The sequence below is a fragment of the Phallusia mammillata genome, chromosome 7, assembly GCF_965637545.1.
Source record: "Phallusia mammillata chromosome 7, kaPhaMamm4.hap1.1, whole genome shotgun sequence".
Classification (NCBI taxonomy): Eukaryota; Metazoa; Chordata; class Ascidiacea; order Phlebobranchia; family Ascidiidae; genus Phallusia; species Phallusia mammillata.
Window position 1 is genome coordinate 12698785 of NC_137258.1, and position 19106 is coordinate 12717890.

General features: G+C 38.9%; 1 protein-coding gene across 1 annotated transcript in view; it reads left to right on the forward strand.

Annotated features, from left to right (window-relative positions):
- Positions 1-848: 848 nt before the first annotated feature.
- LOC145237074 (uncharacterized) overlaps positions 849-19106 on the forward strand; it is a 52853-nt gene continuing 34595 nt past the window's right edge. Inside the window, exons 1-40 of the mRNA XM_080099796.1 lie at positions 849-1002; positions 1065-1215; positions 1369-1550; positions 1711-2001; positions 2284-2475; positions 3762-3962; positions 4103-4285; positions 4691-4875; positions 5857-6022; positions 6215-6403; positions 7544-7695; positions 7762-7869; positions 8055-8226; positions 8421-8538; positions 8894-9038; positions 9422-9554; positions 9723-9919; positions 10077-10218; positions 10601-10860; positions 11379-11531; positions 11792-11961; positions 12038-12182; positions 12536-12699; positions 13070-13191; positions 13358-13462; positions 14028-14144; positions 14443-14628; positions 14986-15108; positions 15201-15383; positions 15669-15791; positions 15859-16041; positions 16289-16411; positions 16487-16669; positions 17025-17147; positions 17259-17441; positions 17782-17904; positions 17988-18167; positions 18293-18421; positions 18506-18688; positions 18866-18988. Of these exons, the coding sequence (XP_079955922.1) occupies positions 891-1002; positions 1065-1215; positions 1369-1550; positions 1711-2001; positions 2284-2475; positions 3762-3962; positions 4103-4285; positions 4691-4875; positions 5857-6022; positions 6215-6403; positions 7544-7695; positions 7762-7869; positions 8055-8226; positions 8421-8538; positions 8894-9038; positions 9422-9554; positions 9723-9919; positions 10077-10218; positions 10601-10860; positions 11379-11531; positions 11792-11961; positions 12038-12182; positions 12536-12699; positions 13070-13191; positions 13358-13462; positions 14028-14144; positions 14443-14628; positions 14986-15108; positions 15201-15383; positions 15669-15791; positions 15859-16041; positions 16289-16411; positions 16487-16669; positions 17025-17147; positions 17259-17441; positions 17782-17904; positions 17988-18167; positions 18293-18421; positions 18506-18688; positions 18866-18988 (6403 nt within the window). The 5' untranslated portion in view covers positions 849-890. The remainder of the gene's footprint in view (positions 1003-1064; positions 1216-1368; positions 1551-1710; positions 2002-2283; positions 2476-3761; positions 3963-4102; positions 4286-4690; positions 4876-5856; positions 6023-6214; positions 6404-7543; positions 7696-7761; positions 7870-8054; positions 8227-8420; positions 8539-8893; positions 9039-9421; positions 9555-9722; positions 9920-10076; positions 10219-10600; positions 10861-11378; positions 11532-11791; positions 11962-12037; positions 12183-12535; positions 12700-13069; positions 13192-13357; positions 13463-14027; positions 14145-14442; positions 14629-14985; positions 15109-15200; positions 15384-15668; positions 15792-15858; positions 16042-16288; positions 16412-16486; positions 16670-17024; positions 17148-17258; positions 17442-17781; positions 17905-17987; positions 18168-18292; positions 18422-18505; positions 18689-18865; positions 18989-19106) is intronic.

The window sequence follows — 19106 nt, forward strand, 5'->3', positions numbered from 1 at the left end:
ATATCGCTTTTTACCCCAGTTTACCTTTTAAGTAAAGGGGTGCATGAGTTTGTCACAACAACTTTATAGGGGGTTCACCAAACCAAAAAAGGTTGAAGAGCACTGCGCTAGACTATTCAGCTCAATCTGTACATCAAGTGAGAAAATAATCTTGAATTTTTAGGCGCCATTGGGTAGCATAAATATGAGATAAACCTCAGTATTTTATAAACAAAACAAGAGGACGCTTGGTGGCCGTTGGTGAAATGAGTATCTGCTATGCGGCCGTTGTAACGAAAAGATTGTTCACCTCTGTGCTAAGGGTATTGAAATTGCAATCAACCAAGTTGGATTTTTTAGCTCTAACAGCTGATTAAGACAAAAAGAAAAATCATCTTGTCCCGTTAAAATTGCAGATTACCTACATCACTTTACTTGTATAATTAGAGTGTGCCTGTGCTGAATGTCACACATCCGCAATCAGAGCAAAGCCGTTAATTTTGCGGCGATCTTTTTCAAGTCGTTAGCCGGATAGGGTTTGGCGCTTAATTGGCCGCGTTTTTTAACTTCTATGGTGCTGTTTCGGTTGACCCCAAACTAAAAGGTCGCTGCCCACGTCTGGAGGCATTGTTTCGTTCGCTATACGTATCGTCACATGCAATTAGACGAATACATGCGCCGATAATTTGTTCAACGAAACTTTTTTCTTTTTCTCTTTCGCAATTGGAAAAGGTTTGTCGCAAAAAAGAAGCATTTTTTCCCCCTGAGGTGCATTGAGAAGTCTTGACCGTTCAGTGGAAAAAAATCGCAATACCGCTTCTTTAACGGTATATAAGAACAAGTTGATGGTCATTGCCTCATATTCGTTTCTTGCAAACGAAATTTACCGTCGTACACCGATTATCGCTGTGATGGGCACAGCAATGGAAGTCACTAGTATAAGTGATCGAATTAAAATGGTTCTCTGTTTATTGACCATCGCCGTGTTTTTCGTCGAATGTTCTGTTGCATCCGGAAGTACAAGTACGCTATTTTCAGTGTTAAAATTTGTGCAGTTTTGTTTAATTAACAAACCTTTTTGTTAGGTTCGTCATCATGGACGGGTCTTATTCCACAGTCGCGCCAGTCTTTTCGTACATCTGTATGTGAGAGAAGGACGAAGACTGTTAGGTGCATCAGCTCAAATCATGTCATGTTTATTGAAGATGCATTTTACGGGCGATCAGACCGGACAACGTAAGTAAACAAATTTTCTACAGCTGGTAAATGTTGTTTGTGATCACGTTTTTGTGTATTTGTTGTCCTTCTGTGAAGCCTTAATTTTTTAACAAAAATTGCATAAATTTTTAACTGCCTTCGTGCTAATTTTTTGCATTGTTTTGGTTGAAGCTGCTTACGGAGTCCGCGCTCATCCGATATCAGATGTGAATCACAAACGGCGTTCAAAGAAATTTGGAAATCGTGCCAAGGAAAACGGTATTGCAGGATGACTGCCACCAACGCGAAATTCGGCGATCCATGTCGTGGCGTCCCAAAGTACCTGACTGTGCAATACCGATGCGCCACCCCAGGTACATCTGTAGTTTTATTTCAAACAAATATGTTGACAATTTTTTTTTACTGACCTGCGCAAGTAAGAACAAATAAATCAGTTCAGTCGCATTTTTATCCAAATTTCGATGCACATGCAATGTTAGATCCACCTTTTTTACGCGTATATTTTCCGTTTAGGCTCTGATACCATCGGGCTATGCTTACCCAATTCATGGGGGGCATGGGTTGACACTGATAGCTCTTCTGGTACGGGAGACTTTGAGCTTTTGGAAAATCACCGAACTCGAACAGAGGATGCGTGCGAATCGCCACTGGGAATGCAGATGCAGTTGTCAACTGGTCAAGGGTTTCTCACCAGCAAAGAGGCGATACGAAATAGTCTTGCATACGGACTCTCGTGCACTGCTGCGGACCAGGCTGACCGAAGATGCCAGAATTACAAAGTCAGATATTGTTGTCATGGACAAGGTTAGTGAAGTATAACTAAAGAAATATATATTTTTTATTTTTTTATATATTTTTATTTATTGTCGTCGTCAAAATATAAGATATTGAAAACAAAGGTACATTTTGGAAAACGTTAGTAAAAAATTACTTAAACGGTATTTAAGCTACTTAAAGGATGTAGTCATATTTTTCGTTAAATCATTGCTAGATTTTGTAATAAGCCTAATACGACGAAATAATGTTTTTATGCATGTCAAATACAATTGTTTAGCCTTAACTAATCATCGCATTGTTGATGTGCAGTTGTGTACCGTTGCCAACGTCCCACCCTCTCATCCAACCTTCGAATTTCACCCAGCGGAAAGAATATCTTTAATAGTGGCGAATCGGTGACGTACAGTTGTGCGAACGGTAACCAACTTCAAGGGGTTGCTGTGGTCAACTGTCTGTCCAATGGCCGGTGGTCATCGAACCCTCCAACATGCGTCGCCACGGGTAAGCATCTACTGTAAAATCGAAAATGACATCATTTGCGTCAAACTTGGCCTTCAAAGATTTGGAGATGGTTGGTCTTTAAAGCTTGTCGCCAAAGTTGAATGACGTGCGTAACTCATGAAATAAGTAATTTTAAGACTGACATTTATAAACTAACGTAAATGCAGAATTACATGTGTTTTGGGTGACTTAATTTTCTGATGCGTGTGTCAAATTTGGGTTATTTTGAGTTGGTGTGTTTGCTTTGACATTTGGGAATCTTTTTATTTTTAATTTATTTTGGCGGGAATTTTCGCGGACTTACAAGCTTGCAAGGCTGGTACATGGGCACACCATTAAACGGACAAACAAAGTACAATTTCCCATTCGACTTTAACCCAGGAGTGGTTGAGCCAAATACAAATGTCACAGGCCGTTTTAATCAAGTGCCACTGGTGGTCATCTATTTATGCGCTTGATTTCATATGACATAACCGGTGCGTTTCTCACACAACCTGCCGTCGGCAATCAGATTAGTTATGCACTTGTGGACCGGCAATCGTCTGCATTGGTTTCAGAAAAAACCTGGGCCAATTTTAGCGCAACCAAAAAACCCACAAAGATTCCAAACTTGGTCTTGAACCAAACAACTTTAGGACGGTTGCTGTAATTGTTCAATCGCAGCCTCTCGTATTATGAACACAGCCAGTTTGGTTATACGTCACGGATATTGCTGGAACTGTTTAATCTCGAGGTCGGTTGTTTATCCTTGGACCTCGGGCTATAGTTTTACATGCGCGCGTTGTTCGTTTTGCGGGATTTCTATGGGGATTTTGTTGTCACCTTGTACCAGCGGTCATTGCGGGTTTGTATCAGTTCGTGCTTGGCCACTTGCCCAGGGAATTCTCCACTTTCGTTTTTAACTTAAGCTTTACAAAACAAGCTTTAATTTTTTTTAAGCAATAAAACAGATTAATTCGGTTCCAAAGGGGATTTCACGTGTTTGTGCATAGCTTATACAAAAATAAAATATATTTTGAGTTATGAGTCAGCCACTTACACACAAGAGCGACGAACACCAGTAATCTGGTTGTGCTGCTTACAACAGTATTTTTGTTACGATGCAACACATCAACAATCAAGAAAAACATCAATTTAGTTCAAACTTACTTTGTTGTTCCTTTCAATACATAACAGTAAACCCAAGTCACATATAACCTCGTTAACAACTAAGTTCCTTGGTCCAAAGTTAATTAAAGTTTATCACCCTGCAATGCAAAGCATATTCCAATTTGTGTTATTAACAGAGTCTGGATGTAGCGGACTGACAGCTCCAGATCATGGTTCAGTTTCTTCCGACAAATCGCAATGGAATGTTGGCGAGCGTGCGAGATACAGTTGTGATAGTGGTTACAGCATGCGAGGAAGTTACTTTACAACTTGCATGCGAAATAAACGCTGGTCGCAGCCAAAACCAACTTGCATTTCACAAAACTCTGGCACAAGAGGTTTGTAAAAAACTTTCGTTCAAAACAGATTTAATACACTCTCTATTAAATTGACAAAGAAATCTTAACAAAAACCAAGTCGATTACACCCTAAGCACTTCAGTGTGAGGATCTTTCTCTTTATCATTTTTTTTCAAAAGGTTGTAGCGGCTTATCGCACCCAGAATTCGGACGTGTCTCCTCTACAAAAAGTCGCTGGAGTGTATTTCAACGTGCAAGGTTCACTTGCAACACTGGTTATGAATTGGTTGGAGATTCTTACATCACATGTCTGAACACTGGGCAGTGGTCGAAAAGCCCACCGACCTGCAGAGCAAAATCAGGTAAAATGTCCGAAAGTAAGCTGTTCTTTCATGATATTGCATATTTCACATTAAATGGGCGTAAATCTTTGGGTATCAAACTGAAGTTGAACTCACGATAATCGGATATATGGAGGATTCCAGTTGAGTTGACATGATAGAAAAGTAACAGGGCGTTAACTTTTTAACATTTTTTTCTTGAGAAAAAAACTGTTTTTAAAAATATTTTAATATATTTTTATGGGAAAGGGTTATATACAAGGTTACAGTGACTATCAATTTTCCAAACGTTTTTGTTTACAAAAAGGCTGAATAAACGACTTAGCGTGTCCTTCGTGGCCTCACACTATGATACAGAACTCACATACGGTTCCACCACTATTTATGACAACTCACAATAACTAGGCACAACATACGTAATTGCAGAGTGCGGAGAAGACATCAGTGGAAAAACGTCGGGAAGGATAACCTCACCCAGTTACCCAGACGACTATCCCAACGACAAGGACTGCATTTGGCACATTCGAGCAAACGAGGGACAAACCATTGAAATCACCATAGAAACACTCTCCATAGAACCGAACCGGCGTTGTGCTTACGATTTTCTAGAGGTAAGTTCGAATTAACGACGATTATAATTACGGGTGACAGAAACTGATTTGTGTAATTTGGAAAGTAGTAAACAATATGAAAAGGCCAATGCTGCAATTATTTGGGTTTGGACCAACACAAATACTTGGCAACTTGCACGTCTTTTTGTACCAACCCATATCCACTCTATTTTTAAATTTTTCAACCGAAACTTACCAGGTCGGTCTAGAAAGCGTACTTTGTGAAACGCCATATAGCCTCTTGTTTTTTTTATACATTTGCACTACGGCACGCACATCATTTTAAATCAGCGGTGGGCAACCTGCAGCCCGCGGGCCGCATGCGGCCCTTCATTAAAGCTTGTGCGGCCCGCAGAGACGCTTGGATTTCAAAAGTACTGGCAAACAAGTCCAATTATTACATATTTTTTAGCTGATTAATGTGCCTGATGCTAGTTTTCTGCGATCTGGCAAAATGTGGCTAGAATCAAATACGAATTATACTTGTAGTTGAGCATATTAGGTAAGAAACAAATCAAAATCACTTTGTGTGATGGCACATGTGCGGCCCTCGATCCAATTTTGACACTTATAATTGGCCCTACAGTAACAAAGGTTGCCCACCCCTGTTTTAAATAAAGCATGCACAGTGAAAGAAGTAAATTCCTAAAAACATGTTTGGATATTTGGAATGGCATCTAAAGAAAGTTTTCGTGCCTTTCAAAAACATGCACTGCGTCAGCTATTGTTTGGTATTTATTTGGTTGAGGTTTGATTAGCGCAAGTAGGACGTGTTTACCACCAGGTGTCACATTTATATTCGCGTTTCTGGTTTTTTGTTTCATCGCAAATATAATCTTAGGTATAGAAGTTTTAAATTTTTTGGGTCTAAACGGGTCCGGATTAACCGAAGTTCACTGCTGTCTTTCAATTTTGACCTAATGTATATTTCACAAAAGCATTCTTTTTTAATTGATTACCAAACTATCACGTGATTTACAGGTTTACAATGGAACCTCACGTCGAACAAGGATTCAGAAATTCTGCGGTTATTTCACCAAAAAAGTTTTTCGTAGTGTTGGGTCAAGCGCCAGCCTCCGCTTTCGATCTGATAGCAGCACAGTTAACAAAGGATTCCTTATTACGTGGAAAGTCGTTGGCAGCGGAAGTAAGTTTGTAATTTATAGTCGAATAATGTTTCAGATATGTCATTATGGAACTCATAAGTCCGTTTCATAAAACTTTTATGAAATCAAAAACAAAATTGTTTGTTGCCAAAATTTCAGAAATACACATAATTGATTAACGTCTAAAACCTTTTTACTTTTAACATTATTTTCTAATTTTTGATCATTTTCAGATCCTATCAGTTGTCCTTCGAGGTCAGCTCCCAGCAATGGACAAGTTGCGCCAGCTAAGACTCAGTTCAATGTCAACGATTATGTAACATTTACCTGCTCAAATGGTTATAAGATTAAGGGGACTTCCCGTCAGCGTTGTACTTCGTCAGGTACTTGGACTCATCCCGTGCCAAGTTGCAGCGCCGTTGGTAAGGATACCCAAATAATCGAATTTTCTTACTTCAATTGTTGAAAATCGTTTGACAAAGGCTTTTTGGGCATTTAAACGATCAACAAAATATGTGTCACAAATAAAGGAGTTTGCAAATTTGCATTTCTTTGACACTTGATGCAAAATTAGCGCTAAACATTTAAACTGCAAAAACAAACAGATGTTTTTTTTTCTCATATGTGTTGTACAACGTATGGGTTTTGCGGGCAGTTACGAGTTGTTTTGCCGAAAATCATTTCGCGTGTTAATTAAAATTCTCCCACCGCACAATAATCCGATCAAAAACTCGCGTCCGAAACCATAATTTTTTTGTATTTCGTCTCTTCAAATGCACCGCAGACGCGTTATGTTTGGTCAGCCAACTAAGCATGTGTGATGTTTTATGGCACGTTTCTTTCCGAATCCGACACCAAATGTACAGAAATACGCCCTGTCCACACTTCGTGACTGTGGCTATGTGTTGGTCCTCTTATCCTAAGTGATAACTTTTGCCGTAATTATGTCTAATATCTTGCGAGCGAAGTGATCATTTCTCGGCTACTTGAGAGGAAGTGTTGTGACATTTCCACTTGCGTCCAATGCGGTGATAGTCTGACGTGTTATCGGTATTTGCCATAATTTAGTTATCTGATGTATAATTTTGTTTTTACAGTTTTCCTGCGCCATTACACAACACTTTTGTGACGCAAAAGCGGTGTATATTTAACCTCGGCACTCCACTTTTCAAATGTCAACTTTTTGTTTCGTGGCTGGCAGTGATAAATTTAATACAGATTTCAGTCACTTTATCACGCCATACGAAATTCACCTGAAGTATTTATGGTTTACTTTGTTATGCCTCTCATTACGTCACGTCTGAAAAACGAGACCAAACTCATTTTTATCAGATTATAGTTTTTTTTTTGTTTTTTTGAAAATAGTTGTGATCAGCATATTGCATACCAGGTCATATTGCATACCAACTCACAAATCAATAACTTGATTGTTATACGCGTTGTTGCCTCACGGAATTAATCTTGAACTACAGTGGTCTAAATTTCTGTTACAATATGTATTAGCATTAGTGATTTGCACATTGTACTTTAAATATCCAAATATCCTGCATTGATACACACAGATACATCAGAGAAGTATTGTTACGGTGTCGGTGATCCTCATTACAAAACATTCGATGGTAAAAAGTACGACTTTCAAGGAACATGTTCTTATGTTTTGGTGAAAAACCAAATTACTCGCAGAAGGAATGCTGTTACCAATTTTGTCGTTGAGGTTTGTTCGCAACCCTAAGTGTTTCATAATGTTTATGCTTTTTATTTATTATTTGTGTTTGTGAAGGTGGAAAATGACCAGAGAGGCAAAAACAATGCAGTGTCTTGGCTGCGTAAAGTCTACATCCGTGTAAGCGGCTTGGTAGTCGAACTTTTGCAAGGAAGAGTAGTGAAGGTAAATATAACTGATCAGTGGCGTTCTTTGTAATTCTCATATCAATCTAATTCTGATGATTATGTCAGATAAACTTTTTATCGTTTTACTAGTGAGGCAATAGTTTTGTCAAAAAGTTAAAAAACGATTACATTTTATATCATTTTAAAAGCAGTTTTATAGATAAAACGATTTTGTACTTGTAGGTTAACGATCTTCCTGTCAATCTTCCATACACACACGCAGCAAGCGGATTAAGTATCAAAATCAGTGGTCGCTTTATAACAGCTCAAACTACATTCGGGTTAAAGGTTATCTTCGACGGCAACTCGTATCTGAAGGTGGCAATCCCACATGCTCTAGCCGGCAAAGTGGAAGGTGCTAAGCAATAATCACAAAGTCCCTTACCACTTGCTTAGTGGAAATGGAAATATTGTCTAACTAATGGTTGGGTTTTTTCATCAATGTCCCACGAAGGGCAATTTAATTTCAGTTTTTACTAAATTGTTGCTATTAGATTTTGGAGAAACGTTTACATAGCTCTTTTAGTTACATAATTATTGGTTGTGTAGGTTTGTGCGGGGATGCTAACGGAAATCCAAACGACGATTTTAAGAAGCGAGGCACTGACGCCATACTTACTGATCCTGTGGAATTTGCTAATCAACATCAGACCGCTACTAAGCAGTCGTAAGTGATCACAAGTACTGTGTATTGTCGCTTTGAAAGGTTTATTGTACGGTGTTGTTTATTTCCATCCAAATTTTCAAAACTAAAACTTGAGTATAGTATTTAGCAAGTATCGAGGGAAATGGGCTTATACAGTATACGTTAAATTTGGACTCTAAGGACTGCACTGTAGGCCCTACAGGGTGAGCGCATTAAATGACGCACATAATAAACTGCGGCACATATATAATCGTTAAGTTGGTCATAAACCTTTGCGGCAAACGCAACTCATCTACTTTGGACTTGGATAAGCTTACCGACCTTTAATCTGTGTGCAAATCCCCTGGACGAAACGCCGTATGCTGTTTACAATTAGATGTATTGCCGCCGTGACACCCAAAGACGAGAACTGTCCTGCCAACAAGAAGCGTCTTTATACCCAACTGTGTTCGATTCTGACCAAGGAAAACGGGTGTTTCTCTCGGTGCCATGCACGGGTTCCTCCCGAGCCCTTCTTGGAGGTATGTGGTGACATCAGAAGCTTTTTATGGAACTACATTTTGCATCACTATGCGATTCGCGGATAAACGTGTTAAGGATCAACATCATTAACCCCTTGTGGTTTTTTAAACAAACTAAAAAGGTCGTCTTTAAATAATTTTCGCAGTTTTTGTTCACACAAAACTTTATTTCTGTGTTTCATACGTTTTTTGACAATGACGTATTGTAAACTTTTACATTTTTAAGGTAAAACAAGTGAAAGCCTTAAAGAGGCAAAACCATTAAGTGTCAGAGAGAATTGAGTTAATCGCATTTCACCGGTGAAGAGTAATAATTACCACCAATTATCACTGTATTGTAATTTCCACCGACCGATATCCGACCTAACCTGTGTTGGTTACAGGCCTGTGTGTTCGACGCGTGCGCTTATGACGAAGCTCCCACCGCAATTTCAAACAACGTGGGAGCATACGCCCAGATTTGTCAGGGCCTCAAGATCCAGATTTGCGGTTCATGGAGGAATGACACCAACACACGTAATTGCTTTTTCGTTTAAATGTAGTGATGTAGTGAAATTTTTTTTACAAATAATGTTTATTACAAAAATGGATTTGTAAATAAAACGAAACTTTTCTGCCACTCAGGAATGAAAGGAAAACATACGAAATTTGACAAAATTTATCTTAAAACACCTTTTCGCGCAGAAATTGTTTGTCCCAGCAACTCGCATTATTCATCGTGTATGTCGGCCTGTCCGCGAACATGCACAGATAGTGGTGTCGTCACATGTAAGGATGGGTGTGTGGAAGGTTGTGAGTGTGACGCAGGTATGGTGCTCTCTGGCTCCTCTTGTGTCCCAAGAAGCGATTGTGGTTGTACTTACGATGGAAAATATTACAAGGTGTGTAGAGTTACCTTTGTGAACTATGAAAAACTGATTTTAAAAAATCTTGGAAAACTGCAAATGTTTACTGATTTTTTTGTATGTGCAAATGCAAATCTCCTAACTTTTCGGATAGTTGTAAGCCACATCTGTCATGATTTTTGTGTTTTCGTAGAACGGGGAAACGGTTTATTCGTCATCTTGCAGTCGAAAATGCTCGTGCACCCGAGGTCGAATGAGCTGTACCTCGATGAGATGTAGCACCGGACAAAAATGTGGAAAAGATTACACCGGCCGTCCTGCCTGTGTGCCTACAGGTAACAACGTTAATGAAATAAGTCCAAACAAAAGTAACACTAATTATTATCAGTTTAAAGAAATCGCTGGCGCTTGCCCATATAAATGCAACTTTATATCATTTGTTTATTATTTGTTCTTTACGTTATTTGTTAATTACGTTATTTTGGGATAAATGAGAACAGTACTTGAGAAAATATCTTTGGTCATTTTTGGAACTTTTTCATCTAAATAGCGGTCACATTCCAGTATTGTTCTAACAGCTAAAAAAGTGGCTGAAACACAAACTGACTAGAAGCTCTGTTTATCTCGCCTAACGAAACTGTCACATAAACTGCTGACTCAGTTGTAAGGCATTCAGTGGGCGACATCGGATTTACGTTGTTTAAATTCCACCAACAGGTGAAGCCGTTTGTAAAGCATGGGGAGATCCCCACTACATGTTATTGGACGGGAGTGGCTGGTTCGATTTCATGGGAACTTGCAGTTATTATTTGGCCAAGACTCATCGACTGCAAACCACTGCCCCTGAATGGTTCTCGATCGTGTCACAGAATGAACATCGAGGTCGCAATAAAAGAGTATCCTACCTACGTCACATTACCGTGTCGTTGCTGGGAGGCGAAGATGTCATTCGTCTGGAAAAGAACCAAGTTATTAGGGTAGGTTTGATACCAACTAGTTTGTGTGGCAGTTAAAAGTTATGTAAATTAGCTCCTCAAAAAACAAACCATTGCTTAGTAAAGTATAACTCCCCACTTTTTTACTCTCGTACGGTAATGCATATTCGCGCACTATTTAGGTATTTTCCACTGTTCGCGTACCACTTGAATCCAGAAAAAATCTTGGGGCAAAAAATCTGACAGTTAATAAAGGATCGAAAGGCATAATTTAAACCCAAGCTTGCATTACAACTTTTAGCACCAGTCCATTACTTTATTGGATTGGATCTCTTTGTTGCGCCATAAATGGTTTATGCTTAAAAGTAATTATGTCACAATCATATAGCAAATTTAGCAACTTCTAAAGCGCAGATTGTCTTTAATCAATTTAGGTTGTGTGCCAACTGGAAGGCCTGCAGCAGTATGACACTTTAATTTCTGACAATTGATGGTATATTTTGATCTGAACATTTTGTGTCATAATTTGTATTTACCTGTTGTGATTTTTTTTTGTTCAGGTTAACGGGGAAATAGTTTCAAGTTATGACTCTCCATCGTTTACTGTTAAGCCATCGGGTCGTGGTGTTGTTCTCACAACTCAGTACGGACTAAAAGTTTTCTTCAACGGTAATGGAGCTCGAATCCACGTCCCAAGCATATACTTCGGCAAGGTAAAAAATATATCTAGAGTAGGTATTTAACTTTTATGTGGTGGTTAAGATTGCTTTTCGTAACATAAGTTCTATTGTTGTCATTTAGTCAAAACTTTAGATGAAAACGAATATTTTGTGACAATCTCTCACAAAACTAGTGTGCAAAATTACAGTGGTTAAAAAGCACTGGGTTAAAGGCCATAAGTATGGAATGCAGTATGTGACCCAAACTAAAGCTGTTTTGAAATAATTTCTAAATTTTGGAGCTAAAACTTTAGGTACATGGTTTGTGTGGAAACTACAACGGCATAAAAACTGACGATCTTGAAAAGTCAGACGGACGTCAAGCTTCGAACTATGTTGAAATGGCAACGAGTTATACAGTGGGAAATTGTTCTGATACGACCACTACCCAATTTACATGCTCACGAAGCGATATGACCAAATGGTAAGTTACACATATGTAACTTACTTTGTCACTAACATTTTGAGCATTGTCTTATATACGTTTTGTTTGTACGCAGGGGTGCAGAGCAATACTGTGGCTCCCTTATCAAGAAGAATGGTGTTTTCAGTTCCTGTCACGACTCTGTTGATGCCAAAAAGTTTTTCCAGAAATGTGTATTTGATGTTTGTGCAACAGACGGTGACACCGAAGTTCTTTCTCAGGTTTGCTTTTTTCACATAAAACACACACACATTGACCGTGCGGTGTTTTCGAATGGAAAATTATGAGTTTAGTCAATAGGATATTACATAAGTAATCGCGCAGACAAACATTTTTTCCAACGTACATCACAACATTTTTAACCAGTAAAACATGTAGCGTGCCACAAATATAAGGCAATTCTCTGCCGTACGCTACTTTCGTGCAGCATAGGTGACGTAAATTCACTAGATTGTTTTCTTTGAATTTGTTATTTATACTAAGTTATATACTAGAATAAATCCTTTACAGCGTCAGGTATATTCTGGCAATTTTCCAGCCTCCAGGCGTAAACGATCTGTGTGCGGTTTTTCAGGCTCTCGAAACCTACGCGAGCGAGTGCCAGTCGAAAGACGTTGAATTGTGCGAATGGCGAACCAAGACCAAGACCAGCTCGGTGCGTTGTCCAGCCAACAGTCATTATGAAGGATGTGCCACACCCTGTCCTAACTCATGTGCCTCTCCATATGCTTCAACCAAGTGAGTTGCTGCCGAATTATCGCCCACTGGCCGTTGAATTAACGCCTACGAACTAATTGCAGTGTCACTAATAGCAACCCGTAGCCTGGGATAGCTCCTTCTCGGTAAAAGCCATCTGGTTGATTTAACGTTATTGCACTAAAACCGGTTATGGAACTGATCATGTGTTTTACCTTTTCAAATTCTAAGCACTTTTCTGATCCATTCCAAAACTCTTGGACTTGCGTAGAAAATTCATAAATTTTTGTCAACTTTGCCCTGATTCTGTTTGCTAAAAATACTGTAAGTGACTTTAAGACGATGATCTTTTTTTCGTAACCGTACTTCGACGACTTTCATTTGTAACCACAAATGTTTTTTGACGTCACAGCTGTCCAATTCAAGGCAAGGTGGAAGATTGTGTGTGTGACGTAGGATACGTGAAAGACGGGGATAATTGTGTACGAAGATCTCAATGCGGATGTTTCATCGACGAGATATACATCAGATCAGGTATACATTTGGTTCAATGCTACGATTTTTTCACTGTCCAACACAAGAGTTTGTGTCAAACGACACAAAACAAAAGCTGTATGTGTTGGTTTTTAATAAGATATAAATCGCAATTTTATATATATTTCCAACTTAATCACAAAATGCATTTGTTTCGACGTTTCAGGTCAACGCGTTAACCAACGTAAACAGAACAAGGAATGCGCATGCGCAGGATTGAACAATTTTGAATGTACATGTCTCGCGGGATACTCTGGTCATCCTTGTCGCGGTAAGTGCCGATATCTATCCTGATACCTTTGTGTAGTGCTACTGCATCACTGAGCTAGATCACCAAAATCTTGCTTCTAATATATACAGGGTTGCCATACCGTCCTTATTTCTAAGATTTGTCCTTATTTTAAAGGGCTATGTCTTAGAAAAAGTCATTGTCCTTATTTCTAAGAAATGTCCTTATTTTTGACTGTTAGTCCTTATTTTGTCTTATTTTCAACAATTACTGTAGTCAAATCCCTGCTACAAGTAGAAGTGAACCTAGACCCGGCCTGTTGTGAGATGTACTTAATATTTTCTATGAACAACCAGTTGCTGGAACAGATTGTTTCTTCTCAAAATATTGCAAATATTATGTCATGGCTTGTATAAATGCAAAGATTTGTTCAAAAACGTTTGTCTCGTTTCGCATAAAAAATAATTTTTCGGTTGTCCTTATTTTTGGTTTCAAGTCGATGGCAACCCTGAATATATATAATACTTAGCCATTTCACAAAATTAAGTGCTTCTAACTGTTTGTTTCTAGTTGCGAGGTTTTTGTTAAAATGGTTTTGGTTTAACAGATATCAACGAGTGTTTGACTAATCCCTGCGACGATTACGCAACTTGCACCAATACTGCTGGAAGTTACACTTGCGAATGTAACGAAGGTTATAACGGAGACGGAAAACAATGCACAGGTGGGTGGAGAAGATGACACCCTGGCTAACAGCTTCTTTAGTTTTTAAATTGAGCTTCCAGTTTTTGCAAAACTAAAGTTTAAATTGATCACCTCTTTGTTGTAAATGCAAATCGTTGCAGGACGTTGGTAAAACTGATCCAAGCTTACTTCACTTTATAGCATCGTGTAATGTGCTGAATGGTGTTATGTAAGATAGATGAGTTTTGCTTTTAGATTAAAGTGGTTAGTGATCCAGTGGCGATGTCTTTAGTGTATTAACCTTGAAATGCCAGCTTTCTTAAATCTCACCATTTCAGCTGATGCAAAATGCGACGCACTTCCCAACTTTAACTACGGCAGTTTGCATCCTTCCCCGCGCACACAATGGCAAGTGGGCAGTCACGTGACATACAGGTGTCGTACTGGCTTTAGGATGAATGGAGACAACGAACTGCGTTGCCTTGATGGTGGGGAGTGGTCTGCTCTCCCTCCCACCTGCACAGGTATGTCAATTAACTTGTTTTTCTACTTTTGTTGTTCACGCGATCTGAGTGGTTTTTGTATGTGTCATCAGTAAAAACTGATTGTGGAAAATATATTAAGCAAATTTAAGAAAATTAAGGCCTCCGGCGGGTTACCAAGACATGTATTTGCGGACACAAACATTGAGGTAGAACTATTGTAACGAAAGCCTGTGGTTTCCTGCACACTTGAGACGCACACTTTCAAAGCACGAAAACCTGGAAAGCACCGTATTTGTGCGAAATCAAGCCTGATTATGCAGCGTGACCTTCAAAAAAGGGTTGCGGTGTAAAAATGTAACTTTTACCATGTTTAATGCACATCTCTACATTATTCAGACATTAATGAATGCGACTCGATCCCGTCTCCTTGTCCATCATCTGCAACTTGTCATAACAGTCACGGAAGTTATTCGTGTTCTTGCAAAGATGGCTTTACCGGGAACGGACGATTTTGCAGTGGTAAGAAATGTCTTTGTAGTCAAAAATATTATATATTGCCTCATGAAATTAACGATATTTACTAATTTAAATCAATGTATTTTTTGCATTAGCTGTTACATGTGCTGGACTTCTTAATCCCGTGTACGGATCCCGATCTCCTTTTATCCGGGGGCGCCACCAAGCGGGCACCATCGTCACATATTCTTGTAACACTGGATATGAAATATCGGGAGCGGACAGCCTTACATGTCAAAACACTGGACTTTGGTCTGATTCACCACCACGGTGTATTGGTAAGTAAGCGTGTACACTTGCGACGATTTGAAACACAAAACGTACAAGTTTCTGCGTGCAGCACTTTTATAACACGAAATAAACAGCGTTTGTACGCCAAAATGTTGACGATATAGTCACCTACGATAAAAACGTTATTAACACATATTTACCAGAACTTGTTTTTCTTGTTTTGTTTAATGCACGTAATGTAATGTAAGTCCACCGAACAAACTCACGATTTAGTTAAGTCTCAAGACACGCTAAGTAACACTGGTTATACGATCATACGTATTTATCATTAGATATCGATGAATGTCAAACCGGTGCACACAATTGTGACGAGCGAGCAACTTGCCGAAACCACAGAGGAGGATACAGTTGTGCTTGTAACAAAGGATTTAGTGGAGATGGACGAAACTGTGAAGGTAAGTTATGTAGTTAAAAAAGTTTTTTTCGAAAAACCACAAAAGCTAATTTTTTGTGCGCAAACAGGAGTTCAATGTAAATTGCCCCGACCACCACGTCACGGCCGCATTGCATTCTCTGGCAAAACCAGTTTTGATCAAGAAGAAACCATCACATTTGCTTGCAACGACGGATTTTACACGAACGACGGCACCATCGCAACTTGTCTGTATACTGGCTTGTGGTCAAATCCTCCACCGGTTTGCAAAGGTCAGAAATTACCTTTTATAACTAGTTTCATATTTATACTTATTTAGGACTTTGTTTTCGATTATGCTTACTATTTTGCTACACAATTGTTTTACTCTGTTTTCAAAAAAGCGAGATAATAAAGGCAAGGGTATACTTTAAGACATTTTGAATAAATAAATAGATGTTTAAATCTGAAATAAACACATTCTCCTGTTATTTTTGACGTTTGTTTTTAGAAATGTTTCAAATTATTTTTGATTTTTAGACATTGACGAGTGCTCGATGGAAACACATAATTGTCACGAAAATGCGAAATGCATGAATACATTCGGATACTTCCAATGCCGATGTATGACCGGTTACCAAGGCAACGGCATATCCTGTGATGGTATGTTATCATGTTGTTCAGCGCATTGGACACATATTACACAGGAGGGTTAAATTTGAATGTAAATAAATTTAGCGATCACGTGCCCACCGAGATCAGCTCCCGAGAACGGTGAGATGACACCTTCCTCTCCCGGCGCATTTACATCTGGTCTCTCGTTGAGTTTCGCTTGTAGTTCTGGCTATCGACTCGAAGGAAGTGAAAGCATCACTTGCATGTTGACTGGTCGTTGGACTGCAGACACGCCTATCTGTACCGGTATGTTGTTTTCTCACTTTTGTAAATGTTTCGTATAAGAGTAAGAGATGTTTGCTGCTCCGCCAAATTTTACTAAATAATATTTGTAACGCAACACCATTCTTTTCTGATAAAACAAATTTGAAAACGTTTTTAAAAAATAAGGGAAATAATATGAGGTAACATACGACATATAATGTCACTGTTCTGTGCCAAGTAAAACAGGATTTTTGTGAGCGAAATTTGGCAATGTAGTCAAAGCTTTTTTTAACTTGGTTGTTTAGGGTTACACAGGTAAAGACAACATAAATAGCATACAACACATTCTTTCCCAAAAAAAGTTGAACGAAGCATATATTTATGTGTTTTTTTCCAGATATTGATGAGTGTGATAATGCAACCAACCCTTGTGACAAAAACGGCATTTGTCGAAACACCGATGGTCAGTTTCAATGTTCATGTAAACCCAAATACCAGGGAGACGGAGTCTCATGCGAAGGTAACAGTAACAAAAAGTCCGACTATTTATTTTGTTTTGAGTATAACTCCAAACAGACTGATAACTTTGCTTAACTTTATTTTTATTCATCAAATCTCTTTTCTTTATTAGCTATAACCTGTGAATTTCCGAACGTACCGCTGAACGGAATTGTCGTGAGCGGAATGAAGGAGGTTTTCTATGTGGGAGATTTGCTTGAGTTCGCTTGTAATCCCGGTTACTTCTACAATCAGCAGAACGTGATTGAGTGTAGAGATACCGGAACTTGGTCGGAACTGCCGCCATACTGCTACGGTTAGTTGGTTTGGCTTGCCAACATGGATCCTGGACTTCAGTAATGTTTAGCTCCGGATTTTGATACACTCATACGGATCAATAATGGATAGATATAAGTAGGGTGTGTGTCCGCGGTTTTCTTGGTACTAAACCTACAAGCCAGTTGAAAAAACACCGGTTAAAACACGTAGTTCTTGGATTATACGTTTTCGTAAATTTTTTTTAAGTATTTTTTTGTGAACATCAGTCTGCAGTTGCATCATTTGGAGAAGGCGGTTGTGACCAAATGTTTTGCTTGTTTATTAATGCTTTGGAAAGAAAAGGTTGAAATGTAACGTTGCAAAAACCATATTTTTAGATATTGATGAGTGCATCGCTGAGGTGAACCCGTGTCACTCCGAGGCTTTGTGCGAAAACACCGAAGGAAGTTATTTATGTTCATGCATCAGTGGATTTAGAGGAGATGGAGACAACTGTGAAGGTAATTTTTTCCGCCAAAAAATGTATCAATTAATTATTGACATATTTAAACCATATAAAAACTGACACATGTTTTCAACATAGAAATCGTGTGTCCACCTCTCGAGTTATCCGATCTGGTCGTCCAGTCCTCCAACCTTACATCTTATCCCATTGGTTCCTCAGTTTCATTTTCTTGTGTCGGTGGTTATCAGCTATCTGGTCCTTCAAGTTCGTCATGCTTGGATGACGGCACGTGGGTTACCGCTGACGTCGTATGTTCAGGTATGTTTTACTTGCTGTTAAATGTAATGTGTATTTGGTTGCCGTAAATTATCTTTCGAGATAAAAAATAATAATTTATTTGTCAAAAACGATTTTTATGTGTAGTTTTATTTTGGTTAATGCAGACATTGAAGAGTGTGGAAACCCGATGGACACACCATGTGATGACTTGCATGGAGTTTGCACCAACATAATCGGTGGATATTCATGTGCGTGTCAAGCTGGATATAGCGGAGACGGAATAGATTGCGAACGTAAGTTAGATCATTTAAAAACACCAAAATATTGACCAAATATTATTTCGAGCAATTTTTCTCAACTTTACCATCATGATTTAGAAATTGTTTGTGATGTGCCAATTGCACCAGAGAACGGGTACTTTTCACCACCGGATCAAAAACTTTGGGTTGTTGACGATACCGTTCGGTTTGGATGCAAGGCAGGATTTCGTCGATTCGGACCTCAGGAAGTCACGTGCGAAGGATCTGGCTCTTGGTCGGATAATCCACCAACATGTGAAGGTGGAGAGAAATGTTTTATGATTTGATTTTCCTTGGTCTACATCATTTCTTAGCGTATTGTTTTGGTAAAATTATGTCTAAATCGTTCTTCACTGCGTTTATTCTTCATGATTGGGTCATTGCATTTTAGTAACCAAACAAACTTTAAGCAAAATAACGAGTCAAATTTACATTCAGATATTGACGAGTGTGACATGAACATTGACACTTGTGGTGAAAACGCATTCTGCACGAATACACCCGGCTCTTATGACTGTACTTGTGTCGATGGATATATGGGAAATGGCTTCACCTGTTTCGGTAAGTTGGTTGTTGTTATGTGTGGTAACATTTTCGTCATCCATTTTGTCAAAAACATTCGAGGGTAACAAACCAAATTTTATCCACCAACGGGTATAATACTTCAAAATGTGTTTTC